At 36.6% G+C, this 18,201-nt stretch overlaps 4 protein-coding genes across 6 annotated transcripts; 2 read left to right on the forward strand and 2 right to left on the reverse strand.

Annotated features, from left to right (window-relative positions):
• The first annotated feature begins 38 nt into the window (after positions 1-38).
• On the forward strand, positions 39-5,193 carry LOC126788110 (negative regulator of systemic acquired resistance SNI1). Of its 3 annotated transcripts, none has more exons than XR_007671335.1 (16): positions 39-189; positions 417-483; positions 594-687; positions 785-865; positions 943-1,029; positions 1,436-1,507; positions 1,951-2,032; positions 2,112-2,161; positions 2,292-2,504; positions 2,586-2,656; positions 2,733-2,802; positions 3,041-3,106; positions 3,316-3,468; positions 3,934-4,067; positions 4,239-4,383; positions 4,900-5,193. XR_007671335.1 is itself a non-coding variant. In XM_050514073.1 (16 exons), exons 1-15 carry the CDS (start codon positions 78-80, stop codon positions 4,309-4,311), a joined length of 1,425 nt encoding a protein of 474 aa, XP_050370030.1. In that variant the 5' UTR covers positions 39-77; the 3' UTR covers positions 4,312-4,321; positions 4,900-5,193. The 3 variants fall into 3 exon arrangements, 2 of the variants coding, with proteins under 2 accessions (XP_050370030.1, XP_050370031.1); XM_050514073.1 differs by having other exon boundaries at positions 4,239-4,321; XM_050514074.1 differs by having other exon boundaries at positions 3,328-3,468; positions 4,239-4,321.
• A 107-nt stretch (positions 5,194-5,300) lies between these two features.
• On the reverse strand, positions 5,301-6,895 carry LOC126788389 (uncharacterized). Its single transcript, XM_050514377.1, has 7 exons — positions 6,669-6,895; positions 6,512-6,578; positions 6,387-6,417; positions 6,137-6,277; positions 5,820-5,845; positions 5,553-5,608; positions 5,301-5,471 (listed from the first exon to the last, which is right to left on the reverse strand). The coding sequence occupies exons 1-7, from the start codon at positions 6,893-6,895 to the stop codon at positions 5,444-5,446; spliced, it is 576 nt and encodes a 191-aa protein (XP_050370334.1). The 3' UTR covers positions 5,301-5,443.
• A 694-nt stretch (positions 6,896-7,589) lies between these two features.
• Positions 7,590-9,355, reverse strand: LOC126788750 (peroxidase 19-like). The gene is given in 5 exon segments (XM_050514764.1): positions 7,590-7,888; positions 7,891-8,167; positions 8,772-8,831; positions 8,834-8,982; positions 9,106-9,355. Coding segments are annotated over 5 exon segments (1,035 nt in total).
• A 6,349-nt stretch (positions 9,356-15,704) lies between these two features.
• LOC126788430 (peroxidase 19-like) lies at positions 15,705-17,626 on the forward strand. Its single transcript, XM_050514420.1, has 3 exons — positions 15,705-16,005; positions 16,129-16,329; positions 16,935-17,626. The coding sequence occupies exons 1-3, from the start codon at positions 15,760-15,762 to the stop codon at positions 17,511-17,513; spliced, it is 1,026 nt and encodes a 341-aa protein (XP_050370377.1). The 5' UTR covers positions 15,705-15,759; the 3' UTR covers positions 17,514-17,626.
• The last annotated feature ends 575 nt before the right edge of the window (positions 17,627-18,201 follow it).

The following is an 18,201-nucleotide window of genomic DNA, read 5'->3' on the forward strand; positions in this document are numbered from 1 at the left end:
TAATTCTTTAGCTTCTTTCTCCCAGTCCCAAATCAAATTTAGGGCTTCCAATTTTTCATTTTTCGAATCCCAAAAAAATGGAGAACCCTAGCAGCAGTAAAAGAACCACCGCCGGAGCCCTAGAAGAGAACATCTTGGCCATCCTCGACTCCACCGAAGCCGACGACACTCACTACGCCAACGACGACAGTAAAACCCTACATCCCCCTTTTCGATTTCTTTCGCTCTTTTTTTTTACTGATTTTGATCGGCCCAGTTTAAATTATTACCCTAAAACTCACTTATTGAAGTAGTAATTATTTTGTTGGTGAAAGATGAAATCTTGATTTCAATTTTGTGTAGTAATCGGATCACAGTGTTGTGTTTTGTTTAAAGGTTGTATCTTTGTTTTGGTTGTTGATGAAATTGATGAACAGGAACTTCTTTCCTCGATGCCGTTCGCGCCGCTTCGCTTGTGCCCGAAATTGGGACTCCACCCACTTAGTAGGCATTACCTCTTGTTATATGTTATTAGTAACTTTCGCAAGAGTAGGAAAAATTGAGTGTTGATGCCTCTGATGGTTTTGTGTTTGGTGTTGATTTTTTGGGTACAGTAAATGGTTTGAGTCGATATTCTCTATCTTGAGGATTGGGAAATCTCTGGAGCTGACTATGGCAAGTTTTAAGCTGTTGAATGAGTTGGATAAGGTAATGAGTTGCTCTCCCACTGATACGTTGATTTTTGATTCGTATGAATCGATTGTGTGAAAGGTTTCTGACAAATTATTTTGACTTTCTTTTTTAGTGTTTTCCTCGGGTGCATTTGTCTGCTGCTGCTGATGAAATGAAGTCGTCCAGTGAACTTTCATTAATAGTGGAGAATGAGGTGTGGTTTGTTTCTGCCATGTATGTTTAACTGATTCATGTGCTATCCTAATTTGTTCCAATCTTTGTTGTTTTTAGGGTTGGTCACCTTTTGCTTTCAGCTTGGATAGCACTAGTAGCGAGAGGGTGGCTGCTAATAATCCTGGGGGATACGTTGACTCCTTTGTAAGTTCGATTTGATGTGAACCTGTAGTTTATCTTAAATTTGTACCGCAGGTACTCATATCTATGCACATACATTGCTTGACTTGTTGACATTGATGACAGCTCTTCTGTCTGTACTTTGTCAAGTAGTGGTTCTTTTTCTTTTCCAAAAACCTTTCTGTGTAAGGAATCATTCATATTAAGTTATGGTTTGTCCATGTCCATATGTTCCTGAATTCATACCATGTTGCATTAGAATGTACACAAGGTGTTTGCATTAGTGAGTGGTTTGGTATCAACTTAAAAAATTTGCTTATATTTGTTTTGCTATATCTATTTTCATTGGGAGCTCTGATCTTGAAAGTGATTCTGATAGCTTACGTTTTGCCAATTTTACCTTCACTGAATTGTTTCTTGCTAACGGCAGGGTTTCCAACATTTGATAGAGAACCTTGCTGATGCAACTGCTGAACCAAACTTCCAAGCCTCAGAAGCAAAGGTTAGTTTAATACTTTAACTTCTGGGCTCGATCTTTTAGTTAGGATAAGAGCTGAATTAGGTATAAGGGGATGGGAAGGGAAGGGAAGAGAAGGGCGGGAATATTAGTATCATTTGTTTGATTGTTAAATTGAATGAGCAGATATTTAATTCCAGACACTATTGGAATAACTAATAGTCAAACACTGAGATATTAGTATCTTGCTCTGTTCACGTATATCTATTTTGGAAGGAACTAAGGTGGGCAGGAAGAAAAAATATGGCCTCACTTATCTGTCTTGATAATTTTGGTGACCAATAGGAGCTTTAATGTAGTTGGTGATGATTGATGTGTTCTCTATCTTGGCATTCAGCGGAAATGCATTATTTGTTCACTAGTTTTCCTTCGCTATCTAAGAAAATTTCATCCTTTTGTGGGTATTGCTTAACGTTGTTTCATTGCAGTCCTTAGGAAACATGTTGCTGTTCCAATACCTAGTTAACGTTCTTGAAGGAGATTTTCAACCTCGCAACTCTGTATATGCAGGTAAATTGATTTTTATTTTATGTTCCTTAATCATCTCTAGAGTTGTTGACGGGTAAAACTTTTTTATCATTGGAAGCAGAAACTGCAAACTGGGTCCTTCTGAGAGAGTCTTTGATCAACATGCTTTTGGTAATATTTTCTCTCTTGACCCATAAAAAATTGATTAATAGTGAAGAATCTAATATCTCTCATTGATACAGTAGGTTCTAATAAAGTTTATATACCATGATGCTTACTCAAGCTTAAATTACTTTTGAAGGTGTCAAGAAAAATAAACTACAAAAAATTGATGAAGGATTGCTTGGGCATTATGTGTAAGCTGTATCAAACCAATGCTGGATTCACCGATGATCTGATAAGTTCAAAGAAGTCTATGGCAGTACCAGCTAAAAATTTTGATACAGCTGCTGCGATTGCTTTGCTTGAGATAGGACAGAATACGTGCACAGCCATGCAGAAGTTTTTTATAATGGTAAGCTTGTCACCAATTTCTTGATGGATAGTTCATAGTTGGAAATCAGTTTCACCATTGGCACTAATTGGGGATGTTCAGATTATGGAGCTTGACTTGTCGAAAAAGATGGCAGAAACGCGAGGGTCTACGACAAGAGCAGATGGTGTCAGGTATTTTTGTTTCTTGATATAATGAATTCTGTTGCTTTTCTATGATCATCATTCATTTGTTTACACTTTGGTGCAGAAATCCTCTGCTGGAGATAGTTCTGGATGAGCTAACATATGATGAGGATATTCTTGACTCATTCCTTCAGGTTCACATCTCTTTCCATTTTGCATTTATGGTTTGTTCTGTTCCCATATTCATATAGACTCTGAAGTTTATGTTCCAGTCAGTATCTTTGACTACAAATTGGACATGTTTCACATCTCTCATAACTTAAATGGTGAGAATTATAGGTTTTATCACCTAGATAGTATGTTGCTATTTGACTATTTATGATCACTTGGACACTATTTTTGCTGCCATTATTTGATGAGAATGCATTGCAGGTTTTCAATGAACCAAAATGGAAGCTTGAGATAGTCGTGCAGTATTTGTGGAAATACATTGGCAAGGTGAAGTTTCAAAGCTATATATAGAACCAATTATTTGTCCAAATCAGCCAACAAAAGCCCTTTTCCTTGTATTGTCCTCACATTATATATCTATGGTGTCACTTTTGCTTTTGTATGTATTCCAGAAGGATTTGAATGTCATTATGGTAGTTGAGATTGTTGAACAGCACTTTGTCTTGATTGATCATCAATTTAAGTTTTTGTTGTAGCCTTCTGTTCAGACTCGTAGATCAAATGGTCCCACAGATGATGCATCATTCAGTGGAGCATTGAAGTGCTTTTCAAATGTCACCAGCACAAAAACCACCATTAAAAAGATTAGGCCGGAACTAACTCAGTTGCTTTTAGCACACGGTCTTCAGGTGAATCTCGAACTACTCTTTTAGTACTTCTTTAGATATAAATTTGTCTTCCTAGGGTGTGATGTGTCATTTTAATTCATAACATTCTTCATTGTGCATGTGTATATGTCATTATGTCACTGCAATCAACAGCTTAAAGAGGGATTCAAACAATTGGACTGCATTGCTTATTCTTATAATCAATACCCGAGATTCTTTCGTAGGTGATCAGTTGGGTGCTCTCCATGAAGATGATATGAATTGCATCTCACCTTGTTATGCCTCTACCATTCTAGCTATACATATACTAATTTATGGTAACAAAGCATAAATATAGATGCTTAGTGCTTGTGTAGCACTTCTATGTGTTTTATATATAATAAATTTTACAATGAGGTTTACAATGTTAAGTTGCTCGTAGTAGCATGTCTTGTAGTTTAACCCTTATGAGAGATTTGATCAATACTTTTGTTCTCTCTTAATTAGGCTCATTTGTCCTTACCATGTGAACAACACGTTGAAGGCACCTCTGTTTCCAGTGAAGAAAGAAGTATTAGCTCCCTCATTGAAGTATCTAAGGATATGATATCTGCATTTAGAAATCTGAAGACTGCAGACAAGTAAGCTCAAACTTAGAGAATCAAATTTGCTTGTGCTTGTTATTAATTTTTTTTCCCCAGTGACCTGTTATAATTTCTTTACAGTACATCAACTGTAGCTGGAGTCGTACCGTTAGTAAGTTGAGTGTTTCTTCTTTTTTAATACTTGTATAACTGCATTACATGGTTTAGGAAAATGGAGATTTTGCCGCTTGGAAAAGAAGCACTGTTTATGGCAGCTACTATCATATCTGCACAGTCATAGCTTGCTAGAGGTAATCTGGCCCATAGTTCTTCTGTACATATACAATCCAGGGAAGAATAGATGATTCTGCAGGTTGGCTTCTTGTACTATGAATGTACCAGTTTCAGTCAAGCAAGCTTGATATCTTCTCAGTTTCTCTATAGAAATTTTCTACGCTAGAAATAGTAATACTAAAATATAAGTTATTATGCATCAGCACAACACAAGTACCTGAGGTAATATGTTTACATGCTTAGTTTTGGTAACCTGTGTTGGTGCTAAAACTCTAAAGATCTTCTAAACCTTCAATATTTTGGTAGGACCTACTTATTTACTTCCATTTAATTTGGGGGTGATTAATTCAGTATGATTTTCAGCGGGTTTATAAATCATTTATACAATATAAGTATGTTAATAGTCGCTTCTAATTTGCACTGAGGCCTTCTACTGAATTGCATGAGAATGAAGTATAGTCAACTTTTGATAAGAATCTGGCTTGGATGGACTTGTATGCGGTGCCTCAATTCTGTTTGCTACCTATAGCAGCCATAATTTCGTCTGATAAACTTGTATGAACTGATAGCTGCTCTTTGCTTTTTTTTTTTCCAGGCCGGGATGTCAGGTGGATGTAATATCTTCTCATTCTTGTGCATGCTTTAGAAGATTAATGAGCGGGCTGCATACTGGCTTTTGTTTTAAGATGTATGTATGAAGCTTGTATAACTGTAGTGATATTCTTGCGTTTAATTATGGAAAAAATGCAGAGTGTTCAAATAGCAGGAATTAAGATTGAACCATCGGTGGGCAGATGGCTATTGGTCATTGTGTTTCTTGTAAAGGTGTAGTGATGCCCTATTTCGTTAGCTATGTCCAGGCAGTTGCCCGGAGGATTATAAATTAAGATGCTCATTCCAAATCCAGGATTTCTCTCATTTTTAGATTCTTTTTATGTTGTTAGCTAACACGAGAAAACATACTGTTTTCCATCCACAAAAATCCTCAGGAACATCAAGATCTGTTTATGATACACTTTCTAATGCCATCAATCATTGATTCATTGCTATTGATCCAGAAAATGATAAATATACATCCCACACTATTCAATTATGCCGTATCGCTAAGTTTCCATTGAATCAAAGCAATGCCAACTAGATCATGATTCTTCAACATCATTTGAGTTCCTGCCATGAATGTTCACAATATGAGCTGTCAAAGCCTGGTGGAATAGTTTCAATAAAGAGGCAGGGAAATAATGTACTCACTTAGGAGATGGTGAGTCGATTTGCATTGTAACTGGTCCATCATTGACCAAATTTACCTGTATACACAGAAATTCATACCCCAAGTATCAGAAGTTCCTATTTAACTATGAGTTGAAGGGGCGACATGATTATACAGAAATTTCAGTAAACACGCGGATTCATAATCCAAGAATCAGAAGAACATATATAACTATGAATTGAAAGGGGTTACATGAAAATTCAGTAAACATGATGATTCATGATCCAAAAATTTAGTGTAACTCTTACCTTCATCATTGCTCCAAACACACCATCTACACAAGCAACACAGCCACAAAAGGCAATCAACAACATGGTAATACTGGATTGACTATGCAACTAATTAAAACGAACTACAAATTGGGAAATTAATCAAGTTCCAGGTTCTGTGCAAGTTAAAGGAAGAAGATGGATAATTTCAAGAACAAAAGTTATCCTTTCCAACATCATTTGACTAATTTATCTTCCTCTATAGGACAAAATTGCGACTTACAATCATTTGATCATTCAAGACAATATCCAAAACATGAAATCAGCAGAGAAACATTGAAGGAGCAAAGTTTCACCTTTTATTGCATCCGGCTTGTATGATTTTCTAAAACTCTCAACCAAGGAAGCGTAAAAGGGCTTTGCTTTATCCGGCGCCATGGCCACATGAAAATCAGGCTTGTTACCCTTCAGGAATCCATACAATGTAAACTGACTCACTGTCAATCCACAACAAGTACACATAAACCATAAACCCTCAACTTCATAGTAAAATTTGTTCCCCTCACAAAAGAACAAAACTTTCACAGTTTCACCTGAACTACTTACCTAGTAAGACTTCATAGTTCCTCTGCATTACCTGCAAAGACAAAACAAACAAACATAAGCCAACTAACAAAAACCGTTATTACAGTTAAGAGTTTCAGTTGCAAAGTGAAAGCATGTGAATTTACGTTTTGGTCCCAGCCTCTGCCGCTGCTCTCATTTGTGAACAGCCTCATATTCAACGCCTTCCTACATCTGAAAATTCAATCACAAAATCAAAACTAGTCAAGTTAAGCTAAGCTAAGAGAGATTTGAAATGTAGAGGGATAGTGGGGATGTACGGACATGTACTCAGCATCGGAGCCGGAATCGGACTCGTGAAGGCCGACGAGGACGAGAAGGCCTGGCCCAATGGACGAGACGGTGCGGCCGTCCACCTCGACGCTGGCGGAAGCGACTCGCTGGACGACGGCTCTCATGGCTCTGATGGGGAGAGCTCGATGGGAAGAGAGAGATGTGGGTTTGGGCCGTACAGTTGCAAAGGCTGGAAGAGTTGAGAGGGAGTAGTACATTGTTCCACTCTATTTGTTTGGGTCAATTTAGCAACCAGGCTTTCAAAGTATGTTTTACATTTGTTTTTCTTTATTTAGCTATGAATTTGTTTAGCTATATTCATCCATTTACAATTTGTTTAGCTATATTAATGTAATAGTGTCTGGATGATCCGGCCACCCTGATTTTGTTCACTAAGAAACAATCAGATAGTTAAACATAATGTTTACAACACTAATATAACCCGTTATATAAATAAACTGTTTAAATCGTCATTGTCCAAAATTCACTATTTTTTTTCTACCAGTAGCTATATTGTTCAATTTGAGTATGATAAATGTCCATTTATGTTGTAGGCCTCCCATTGCTATATTTGCTCAAAATGACCCGCATCAGAACTAAACCAAATTAAGTGAGGTAATGTAAGATGTTCGATCAATTATCTAAAAAAACTTGAGATTTTAGCAAAGCTGCAAGTATCAGAATCATTAAGGCCTAGACTCAACTACAGTGCAAATCTATGAAATGCAACAAAAAGAGACTGAACTATCATAAAGTGTGTTCTAAAATGTTTCTGCTCTACTGTTTCAACTCTTAAAATATTGATAAACTCTTCCATATACAGCAAAACCACAATCAAAAACCAAAACAATGAATCAGAGGAGAAGAAAACTAACTAAACTGACCCCATAAAGGGGAAACAAAGTCACAAATTCACATATGCATACTACAGTCTTTCCTTTTCTCACCATGCTTCCTTCCCCTCTACACACCTATTGATCCCATTTTCTCCATAGCCACCCCAAATGCTTGGAAAAACTTGGCTTTATCTTTCGCAAAAGCTTGAACAATGGGCTTGGTTCTTGGGTCCAAGGCTAAAGCTTGATCTGAAGCTAGCAATCCCAACTTAGCCTCTAGATTACCATAATAAGCATGATCAAACACAAAGGGAGTAGTGACATCAAATGGTGCAACAATGTCAGTATTTCCACCATAATGAGGGCATGACATCTTAGCGCCCTTAGAAGTCTCGGGTCCATAACCGGGTCAGGCTGCTTCGAGCCTTGGTAATCATAGAGCCTGCTTACAAAGTTCTGGCAATGTGCATACCCGAATGTATGTGCACCAGAAAGAACAACAAGGTCTTCTAGTGTTAATCCTTTTGAACTGAAGAGTTTGAGTAGCTGATTCACTGTGAAATTTGCTTGGGGAATATTGGAAGCCACTCTTGAGGCCATTGATATTCTTCCATCCCACCTCCCTTTCTTAACTTGATAGTATGGACCTCCTGCCTGCAACATTGAAATGACATTACAGAACTAGTCACTTTAAACTAAAGGGTAGAAAACATTGGAGCCCCTTCTTCCTCTGTAGAGTTCTAACTTCTATTCCAGGCCTTAGTACTGCTTGAACCAGGACAATGGATGGTGAAAATCTAGTGGTCGAACAAAAATAAGACTGTTATGTCTTGAAGTGTTAAAAAGTTTAATTACTTCTGCAGTAACTGGTAATGTAGTATTGAGTTCATCCTCCCACTTTTTACATCTGCATTATTCTCCTTTACTATTATGTTACTTTTCATTCACCTTTCATTTACCTACATACTGTGGCATAAAATGTTGCAGAAGCTACAAAATGGAAGATTGGTCAATATCCCTTTTCAAGTTCCCAGAAAAGCTAAAGCAGTAAGCACCCAAAATGCAAGATTTCACATGCCTATGGTAAAAGTTTTATTTCTACCCACAATACCATAAAAGAAACTTACTATATACAGATATATATCATCACAGTTCAGAGAATAGTTGGTAACAACTAGACGTCCACATGATGACAATGGCAAAGGACTGGAAAATCAAAAGTAAAAGTGAGATCATGAACAGGGGCAGTAATACTCACCAAGTGGACATAATCCCTGGCTTCAATTGCAAGTATGTCAGTACAGGACACAACACCAGGTCACCAAGACACTTGCTCTCTACCAAAGCCTTTGCTTTCCTCACACTTTCAAAGCCTTCCACCCTCAGGTCCTTATTATCTGGTGCATCCTTCTCTGCCAATATTTTGCTTCCCTGCTGTGACTTGATGGTAATGGATGCATCACAGTCCTTCAATGTCAATTAGATTCAACCCACAAAAGCAACATTAGTAAAGATATAAACAAGAGGATTAAAATGTACATGCATCCAGAAATAGAAACTAAACCAATGTGCATTGTTGTGATCAAGTAATTCGACAAAGCAGTCATGGAAGAAAAGACGAATGGTTGCTGGACCAGAAACTGGTGTCTCTTTGAACTGTTGGGATGTGATGGAACCGATGAGTTTCTCGAGTTGGGGACAGGATTTCGCGTGGTAATCAACTGAGAGTTGGCGGTGAGGCTTTGCTGCAAAACTTGCAGAAGCACTAAGCAGGAAGAAAATGGTCAAACAAGATGGGATTGTAAACCATGAAGAAGAAGGAGAAGAACAAGAAGAAGACATGATTTGGACTTAGTCCTATGGTGCAGTAGCTGAGGACAAAGAAACAATAGTAGAAGCAGAATTTAATAAAGGTGAGGAGGCTTTGGATGTGTGGAGGTTTGTTGGAGACAAAATATGAGATGTTGAAAACCGAAAGAGAATCCGGACCCGTGAAGGCTAGTAAAGACTGGAGGAGAGGAGACATGAAATGAAGGTCTAATATATAAGAGCCAAAAGAAGCTACAGCCATTGAAGCTTTTAAAGAAAGGAAATTACACACAACTGGACTAGTATTATATTTTAATTAGATGGTAGACTGGCTTTGTAAATCATTAGTCACGGGTCTCTATGTGATTCTCAATCATTCAAGCTAGATTGAGCACCAAATCCAGCCAATTCTAGTCTCACATACTTAGCCAAATAAAGATATAGACTTTACTCAACTCTAATACAACAAACAACAAGTTATCAACTTCATTTTCTTTGATGCATTTCATCGAGTAACCTGTGTGCGCTTTTAGAAAATATACGACCAATGTAAGTTTCCTTCTGAAAAAATAAATATATCACCTTATTATCATCACCGAGACATTTCATCGAACAACTTACTTACGTTGTACGAAAGTAAGGATATATAAACTAAGTACCGGGGCAAATTATTATCAAGAAGTTGTTCTACACAAATCATGGGTAAACCAGTCTCTAATGGCAGTGCGACATTAATAAAACAATTGACGGTAAAATTTGACAAGCATGCAGGAGTGCCATGGAAAGCTACTGAGTACTGACTACTACACAGACCTGATGGTTGATACTTTGAGCAAGTGATCCCCCACTGAAGCACCCAAAACCTGATGATCTCTTTATTGCAAAGCATGTGCAAATGGGGGACCTTAAACTTCAGATCATAAATTCCCTTCTTCTACACATAAATAAAAAGCTTACAAAGCTTTTGGTTTGACTTAATTTGTTTTCATTTTCAGACAATTACTGTTCTAAGTGGTATAGCTTATTCATCTGCCCAATTTGGCCTGTCTATATAACTGCGCGCTAAGCCTTTTGATGAGCGTGTAGTAGTGAAGGGCAAGCTACCAAGGGTTGTGGACCAGCGATCATACTCGATTACTACTCCATTCCCATGGCCTGAAAAAGAGAAATGAAAGCAGCCAAATTGATGATGGTGAGGTTTTATCATCGAAAGAGAGACTAGAGCCACATTTAGTTGATATGGGATACACATTGTGTTTGCATGTCTTCAATCATTATCAACGCAGCCATTGTGTTTACCTAAAATAAATTGGTAATGGATATAGATGTAAAGTGTTAAACATTAAAACTTTGTGCTCATATGAAATCAAAATTAACATGACATTGTCACGTTCTATTATCATGTGATAACAATTTATATATATTCTTCTTTGAAATAATTGTACATATAAGTTATGATCACTTTAATTTCGAACAAAGTATCACGGGGAAACCCATAGTAAAAATAATTATTGTATCATCAGAATTGCTAGATATTTGAACATGATTATGAGATATTAGAAGAAACTGAATTTTATTATAATTATTAGTGTTACTTGTAGTCTAGTGATCGTTTAGCAATATTATATAACACTTTGGTCAATGTATCAAATTATTCAGAAACTCACTTAGTGATTGGCTGCGATAGTTTTGCATATAAATCATCAAGAGCATGAACGTCTGCATCCGTAGCATATGGTCTTCTTAAGTACCTAGATTCGGCCCAAATATGGATCTCAGAAGTTGGTGGAAGATGGCTGGTCAAAACAGTCACGGGAGGAGCCTTCCCGAGGGAAGAAAGATTGATCACATTTCAATTTTTGTCATATTTGTTGTATTACTGTTATATTGTGTTGTAGTATGAACTTTAGGTTTAGATTCAAGATGAAATTTTTAAGAGTCTGTAGATGAATTAGTCGTTTATTGGAAAACATGTTAAGATAGAGAAGTGTTATTGTTTATGACTTTTGCATCAAGTGGGTTAAGTTGTTGATGATGTATTACTTTGTTTGTCTTATATTGTGTTGTAGTATGAGCTTTAGCTTTAAACATTCAATATAGAATTTTAGTATTTCTTGGCAAACATGTTCAAGACATAGAAGTGTTTTATATTGAGAACTTTTTACGGAAATGCAGGGATGCTTTGAACTCTCGCTGATCGGTGGAAAAGGGGGAAAGGGTGCCGACCCCTGACTAAACATAATGTTCGCGTTCGCGATGGTCAAGCCTTCCTCCCGCGGGAAGGCTCCTCCCATGACTGTTTTGACCATAGAGCAGTCTTCCTGCAGCTTTTGAGGTCCGTTTTTGGGCCCAAATATGGTACGTTTGAGGACCCTTCATATGCTGCTGCTTCAGCTAGCTCAGCCAATCACCTTGTAAGTATCTTTATGCACTTATGTATATTGTGCAGCGGCACGCTTCACATTTAGAAAATGGAAAATAAGAAAACATATAAGCATTAGTATACTTGAATAGCACTCCGTACTGATGTCTAGATTATGTGTTACTAGAAGTTGTTTGCACGTATATGGTTTTTATCCTTATGACAATAAGTACAAAATTGTTATCAAAATAAAATGTTTTAATGAGGTTAAGTATCTATGTTCAGTCTCTTTTTGAATACTTGAGTTATACGTTGTTTTGAGGTTTTTATTTGTTAGAATGGATGTGTGTCAGATTCTATATTTCGGAGCTGATCACGAGGTGTGCTATGCCAAATGTTCTAGCAGCATATCAGTCAAACCTCCGCTAGCCAGATGACTTCCGGATGGCTCAAGTCGGAGCATATCAAGTTGAAAAGTGAGGTGGCTGTGAAGGCGATGACGTGCAGCAAAGCAAGGAAGACTATACTTGTATTGTTCTAATGGATTTTTTCAATAGAACCGTCTTATTGAGGATTAAAGATTTAAATGTTAATTATACTTATTTTTCAATTATATTTTTCATCTCAACCGTTTAGATGTTAGGTCTATATAAATATATTACTTGTACAAATTTCAGTTAATTTGGTAATGGCTAAGGTATCAAAGTAGATCAAATTAGTGAACGAATTAAAATTGTCAAACATGAACCGTTTATTTCATAATGAGTAAATCACATTTATGAATGTCTTAACGATTTTCAATTTGAACAAAAATTTTATAATGATGATTTACTTATATATATCTACAAATTAAACGGTTGAGATATGAATATAAGATCGAAAAGTTGGTGAATATCTTTGGTCCTCAACTTGTCCTCAATAAGATAGTCCTTATTAGAAAAGTTCACATTGTTATAATATGAGAGAAATTGTGCTTATTAATTTCAATATGATGTAATTTTAGTTTTCTTTTTCTCCTTTCACTTTATTCCTAGATAACTAGGTAGTAAGATTCATTTGTGATTGAGGTCACACATGCTGAATGTATAGTTGTGATATGCTACTATAGTTCATTACTTCTTATATATGTAGAATTGATTCTACTGTGGATAAGATTTGAGTTGCTTGATTAACAGCAGTACCTTGCAAAGTATTGAAAAAGATGTTAAATGACCCATGTTACTGAGGTTCAATGGTATTGTCTAATGTGATTGCGATTCACTAACTATTGGGGTTCAATATCATTATATTGGTAAAGAAATTAAAGAAAACCACATCCAACAATGCATTCTATATCAATACACACCATTATAAAGTCTTCAACACTCATCCAGATCCAGCAAAATTGCCAAAACTCAATCATAAACAGGAACCATTAGTTCTTGGTGATTTACAAGTTGTACAGAGAGTTGGAAGAGAAACATCACACTTGGATAATGATCTCCCTTGTTTTGTTCAGCAGCTATTGATAGTCTCTACAAAATAAGTGCAAGAACACATGCATCAGTGGATTGCACATATACACACGCATATGTGAATTGCTTAGACTAAAAAATCAAGCATTTTCCTGCTAATTGCTTAGACTAATCCAACATTTGTGATCAATACATAAGTTAAAACAAATTTGAGCCAAAATATTGATTGGGCCAGAAAATTATTGTTGGGTTGAAGTCATGAAGATGTTGATTCTAGCTATTACAAGTCTTCTTGGTCCAGTCCAATCCTTAATTCCCTGTCGCTTTGTGATAAGTACGAGCCGTGTGGAGGTAGAACTAGACGTTTTTGCTCGTGATGATTTATAGTTTTGCATATTACATTCAGATAAAAAAATCACTGAGTGAGTTTCTTTCTTTCTTTATTTCTTACTTGCATTATCTCTCACCCGACAACAAAGCTAAGAATTTTTCAAATGTTTGTTTGTATTTCTATAGGGAGCAGCTTCCACAACCTGTTTTTCCCCGTTCTTCTAAACTGAACAAGAACTATAAAGCAGTGAGAATAGATTTCTTCCCTATCTTAATATATATACCATCGATCACTAGATTACAATTAACACTAAAAGGTAAGAGTCTTAAAATAATTATAATAAAATTCAGTTTCTTCTAATATCTCATAATCATGTTCAAATATTTAGCAATTCTGATAATAAATTCATTGTTATTTGAAAGAAGAATATCAATACATTGTTATCACATGGAAATAGCTAGTGATAATGTCATGTTAATTTTATTCATCATATGTTCTGTTGCCTTTTTAGCACATGCATTATGAATGGTCTCATGAAGTTATCAAAATGGTGTTTGTTTGACACTCTCCATAATTAAGCAAGCTGTACTGCTAAATCTACCATTAGAGATCGACAAGCTAGCAAACTAATTAACTCTGCCAAGTGTCGAGTAGGAACTATGTGCACCACCGGTTCATGGATTAGCCTGATAATACACTTTTTGTCTAGCAAACAAATGGTAGATTATTATTATCCAAACTACTTTGGACAACATCAAACCAGAGATTCCAAAAAAGTTGTTATAACTAAGTTGCCATTGTCTTCTTCCCTAAGAACACAAGCTCGACTTATTTATTGACACGTCTGTAATCATGAATAACCATATATAAGATCTTATATTTATCCCCCTCGATGTTGTTAACATTTTAATATATTGGTAGGATACCTAGATTTCTAGATTTCAAATAAGCACGAAGTTTTGATGTTTAACACCTTTATATCTATTACCAATTGATTTTAGATTTCATGTTTCATTAGAACTTACTATCTTTAAACACAATGGCTTTGTTGATTATGATTGAAGACATGCAAAGAATTGATCAACTAAATGTGGCTCTAGTCTCTCTTTCGATGATAAAACCTCACCATCATCAATTTGGCTGCTTTCATAATTCTCTTTTTCAGGCCATGGGAATGAAGTAGTAATCGAGTAAGATCGATGGTCGACAACCCTTGGTAGCTTGCCCTTCACTACTACACGGTCATCAAAAGGCTTAACAGTTATATAGACAGGCCAAAATGGGCAGATGAATAAGCTATACCTCTTAGAACAGTAACAGTCTGAAAATCAAAACAAATTAGTCAGACCAAAAGTTTTGTAAGCTTTTTATTTATATGTAGAAGGGAATTTATGATCTGAAATTTAAGGTCCCCCATTTGCACATGCTTTGCAATAAAGAGACCATCAGGTTTTGGGTGCTTCAGTGGGGGATCACTTGCTCAAAGTATCAACCATCAGGTCTGTGTAGTAGTCAGTACTCAGTAGATTTCCATGGCACTCCTGCATGCTTGTTTAATTTTACCTTCCATTGTTTTGTTAATGTTGCACTGCCATTAGAGACTGGTTTACCCATGATTTGTGTACAACTTTTTTTGTTAATCATTTGCCTCAGCACTTTAGTTTATGTATCATTACTCCTCATATAGCGCAAGTAAGTTGTTCAATGAAATGTCTTCGTGATGATGATAAGGTGGTCTATTAATTTTTTCATAAGAAAACTTACCTTGTTCGTATATTTCTAAAAGCGCACACAGGTTCCTCAATGAAATGCCTCAAAGAAAATGAAGTTGATAACTTGTTGTTTTTGTATTAGAGTTGAGTAAAGTCTATATCTTTATTTGGCTAAGTATGTGAGACTAGAATTGGCTGGATTTGGTGCTCAATCTAGCTTGAATGATTGAGAATCACATATAGACCCGTGAGGCCGTGACTAATGATTTACAAAGCCAGTCTACCATCTAATTAAAATATAATACTAGTCCAGTTGTGTAATTTCCTTTCTTTAAAAGCTTCATTGGCTGCAGCTTATTTTGGCTCTTATATATTAGACCTTCATTTCATGTCTCCTCTCCTTCAGTCTTTACTGGCCTTCACGGGTCCGGATTCTCTTTCGTTTTTCAACATCTCATATTTGTCTCCAACAAACCTCCACACATGACACATCCAAAGCCCCATCACCTTTATTAAATTCTCCTCCTACTATTGTTTCTTTGTCCTCAGCTGCTGCACCATAGTCCAAAGTCCAAACCATGTCTTCTTCTTGTTCTTCTTCTTCTTGGTTTACATTCACATCTTGTTTGGCCATTTTCTTCCTGCTTAGTACTTCTGCAAGTTTTGCAGCAAAGCCTCACCGCCAACTCTCAATTGATTACTACGCGAAATCCTGTCCCCAACTCGAGAAACTCATCGGTTCCATCACATCCCAACAGTTCAAAGAGGCACCAGTTTCTGGTCCAGCAACCATTCGCCTTTTCTTCCATGACTGCTTTGTCGAAGTACTTGATCACAACAATGCACATTGGATTAGTTTCTCTTTCTGCATGCATGTACATTTTAATCCTCTTGTTTATATCTTTACTCATATTGCTTTTGTGGGTTGAATCTGATTGACATTGAAGGGCTGTGATGCATCCATAACCATCAAGTCACAACAGGGAAGCAAAGTTTTGGCAGAGAAGGATGCACCAGATAATAAGGACCTGAGGGTGGAAGGCTTTGAGAGTGTGAGGAAAGCAAAGGCTTTGGTAGAGAGCAAGTGTCCTGGTGTTGTATCCTGTGCTGACATACTTGCAATTGAAGCCAGGGATTATGTCCACTTGGTGAGTATTACTGCCCCTGCTCGTGATCTCACTTTTACTTTTGATTTCCCAGTCCTTTGCTATTGTCATCATGCGGACCTCTAGTTGTTACCAACTATTCTCTGAACTGTGATGTATAATGACTGTATATACTATATAGTAAGTTTCTTTTATGGTATTTTGGGTAGAAAAATAACTTTTACAATAGGCATGTGAAATCTAGCATTTGGGGTGCTTACTGCTTTAGCTTTCTGGGAACTTGAAAAGGGGTCACACTTCCAGTCTTCCATTCTGTAGCTTCTGCAACATTTTATGCCACAGTATTTAGGTAAATGAAAGCAGAATGAAAACATAAGAGTAAAGGAGAAAAATGCAGATGTAAAAAGTGGGAGGGTGAACTCAATACTACATTACCACCCCAGGAAGTAAATAAACTTTTTTAACAGTTTAGGACATAACAAAACTGTTTTTATCGACCACTAGATTTTCACCATCCATTGTCCTGGTTCAAGCAGTATTAAGGCCTGGAATAGAAGTTAGAACTCTACAGAGGAAGAAGGGGCTCCAATGTTTTCTACCCTTTAGTTTAAAGTGACTAGTTCTGTAATGTCATTTCAATGTTGCAGGCAGGAGGTCCGTACTATCAAGTTAAGAAAGGGAGGTGGGATGGAAGAATATCAATGGCCTCAAGAGTGGCTTCCAATATTCCCCATGCAAATTTCACAGTGAATCAGCTACTCAAACTCTTTAATTCAAAAGGATTAACACTTGAAGACCTTGTTGTTCTTTCTGGTGCACATACATTCGGGTATGCGCATTGCCAGAACTTTGTAAGCAGGCTCTATGATTACCAAGGCTCGAAGCAGCCTGACCCGGTTATGGACCTGAGACTTCTAAGGGCGCTAAGATTGTCATGCCCTCATTATGGTGGAAATACTGACATTGTTGCACCATTTGATGTCACTACTCCCTTTGTGTTTGATCATGCTTATTATGGTAATCTAGAGGCTAAGTTGGGATTGCTAGCTTCAGATCAAGCTTTAGCCTTGGACCCAAGAACCAAGCCCATTGTTCAAGCTTTTGCGAAAGATAAAGCCAAGTTTTTCCAAGCATTTGGGGTGGCTATGGAGAAAATGGGATCAATAGGTGTGAAGAGGGGAAGAAAGCATGGGGAGAAAAGGAAAGACTGTAGTATGCATATGTGAATATGTGACTTTGTTTTCCCTTTAAGGGGCTAGCTAGTTAGTTAGTTTTCTTCTTCTTTGATTCATTGTTTGGTTTCTGTTTGTGGTTTTGCTGTATATGAGTTTATAAATATTTGAAGAGTTGGAACAGTAGTTCAGACTAGACCTTAACAGTGCAGACACTTTAAGCAATTGCTAAAAATCTCCAAGTTTTTTATAGACAATTGATCGAACATTTTACATTACTTCACTTAACTTGGTTTAGTTTTGATGTGGTTCATTTTAAGCAATTATAGCAAGAAGGCCTAAAACATAAATGAAGGGCATTTATCACACTCAAATTGAACAAGTCTCAGTGTTGCTTTTTGAGTAGCTACGGAAAAAAAAGAGTTTCTATTCATACATCTAAATATTATATTTAGACCTCGACAAATTATTATATATACCCGCCACATATTCCACGTAACGTATCTCTTTAATGTTATTTGTCCATTTTTTAATTTGATTGTTTCTGATTGGTTCTTATATGTAAATAAACTTTTGTCATTTTTACCGCGTGCATGTTAATTATATCATCTCGTAATATGATTGACTAGGTACACTACATACCAGTGCCACATAATATAGCGGGTAAACAAAATAATTACTCTTAGACCTCTTTGATAATCATACCTCCACTGTACTTTGACAAACAATTAAAATGATATAT

The sequence above is a fragment of the Argentina anserina genome, chromosome 3 (genome assembly GCF_933775445.1).
Source record: "Argentina anserina chromosome 3, drPotAnse1.1, whole genome shotgun sequence".
NCBI lineage: Eukaryota > Viridiplantae > Streptophyta > Magnoliopsida > Rosales > Rosaceae > Argentina > Argentina anserina.

Bases quoted from the DNA above. Each gene is read 5' to 3' on its own strand.
- LOC126788389 (XM_050514377.1), bottom strand. From the start codon at position 6,895: ATGTACTACTCCCTCTCAACTCTTCCAGCCTTTGCAACTGTACGGCCC. The intron at 6,278-6,386 runs GTAAGTAGTTCA...GTGGATTGACAG, and splicing joins GAACTATGAAGTCTTACTAG to TGAGTCAGTTTACATTGTAT. The intron at 5,609-5,819 runs GTAAGAGTTACA...CTGTGTATACAG, and splicing joins TGTTTGGAGCAATGATGAAG to GTAAATTTGGTCAATGATGG.
- LOC126788110 (XM_050514073.1), top strand. From the start codon at position 78: ATGGAGAACCCTAGCAGCAGTAAAAGAACCACCGCCGGAGCCCTAGAA. The intron at 1,508-1,950 runs GTTAGTTTAATA...GTTTCATTGCAG, and splicing joins TCCAAGCCTCAGAAGCAAAG to TCCTTAGGAAACATGTTGCT. The intron at 3,469-3,933 runs GTGAATCTCGAA...TCTCTTAATTAG, and splicing joins TTTTAGCACACGGTCTTCAG to GCTCATTTGTCCTTACCATG.
- LOC126788430 (XM_050514420.1), top strand. From the start codon at position 15,760: ATGTCTTCTTCTTGTTCTTCTTCTTCTTGGTTTACATTCACATCTTGT. The intron at 16,006-16,128 runs GTACTTGATCAC...TTGACATTGAAG, and splicing joins TCCATGACTGCTTTGTCGAA to GGCTGTGATGCATCCATAAC. The intron at 16,330-16,934 runs GTGAGTATTACT...TCAATGTTGCAG, and splicing joins CCAGGGATTATGTCCACTTG to GCAGGAGGTCCGTACTATCA.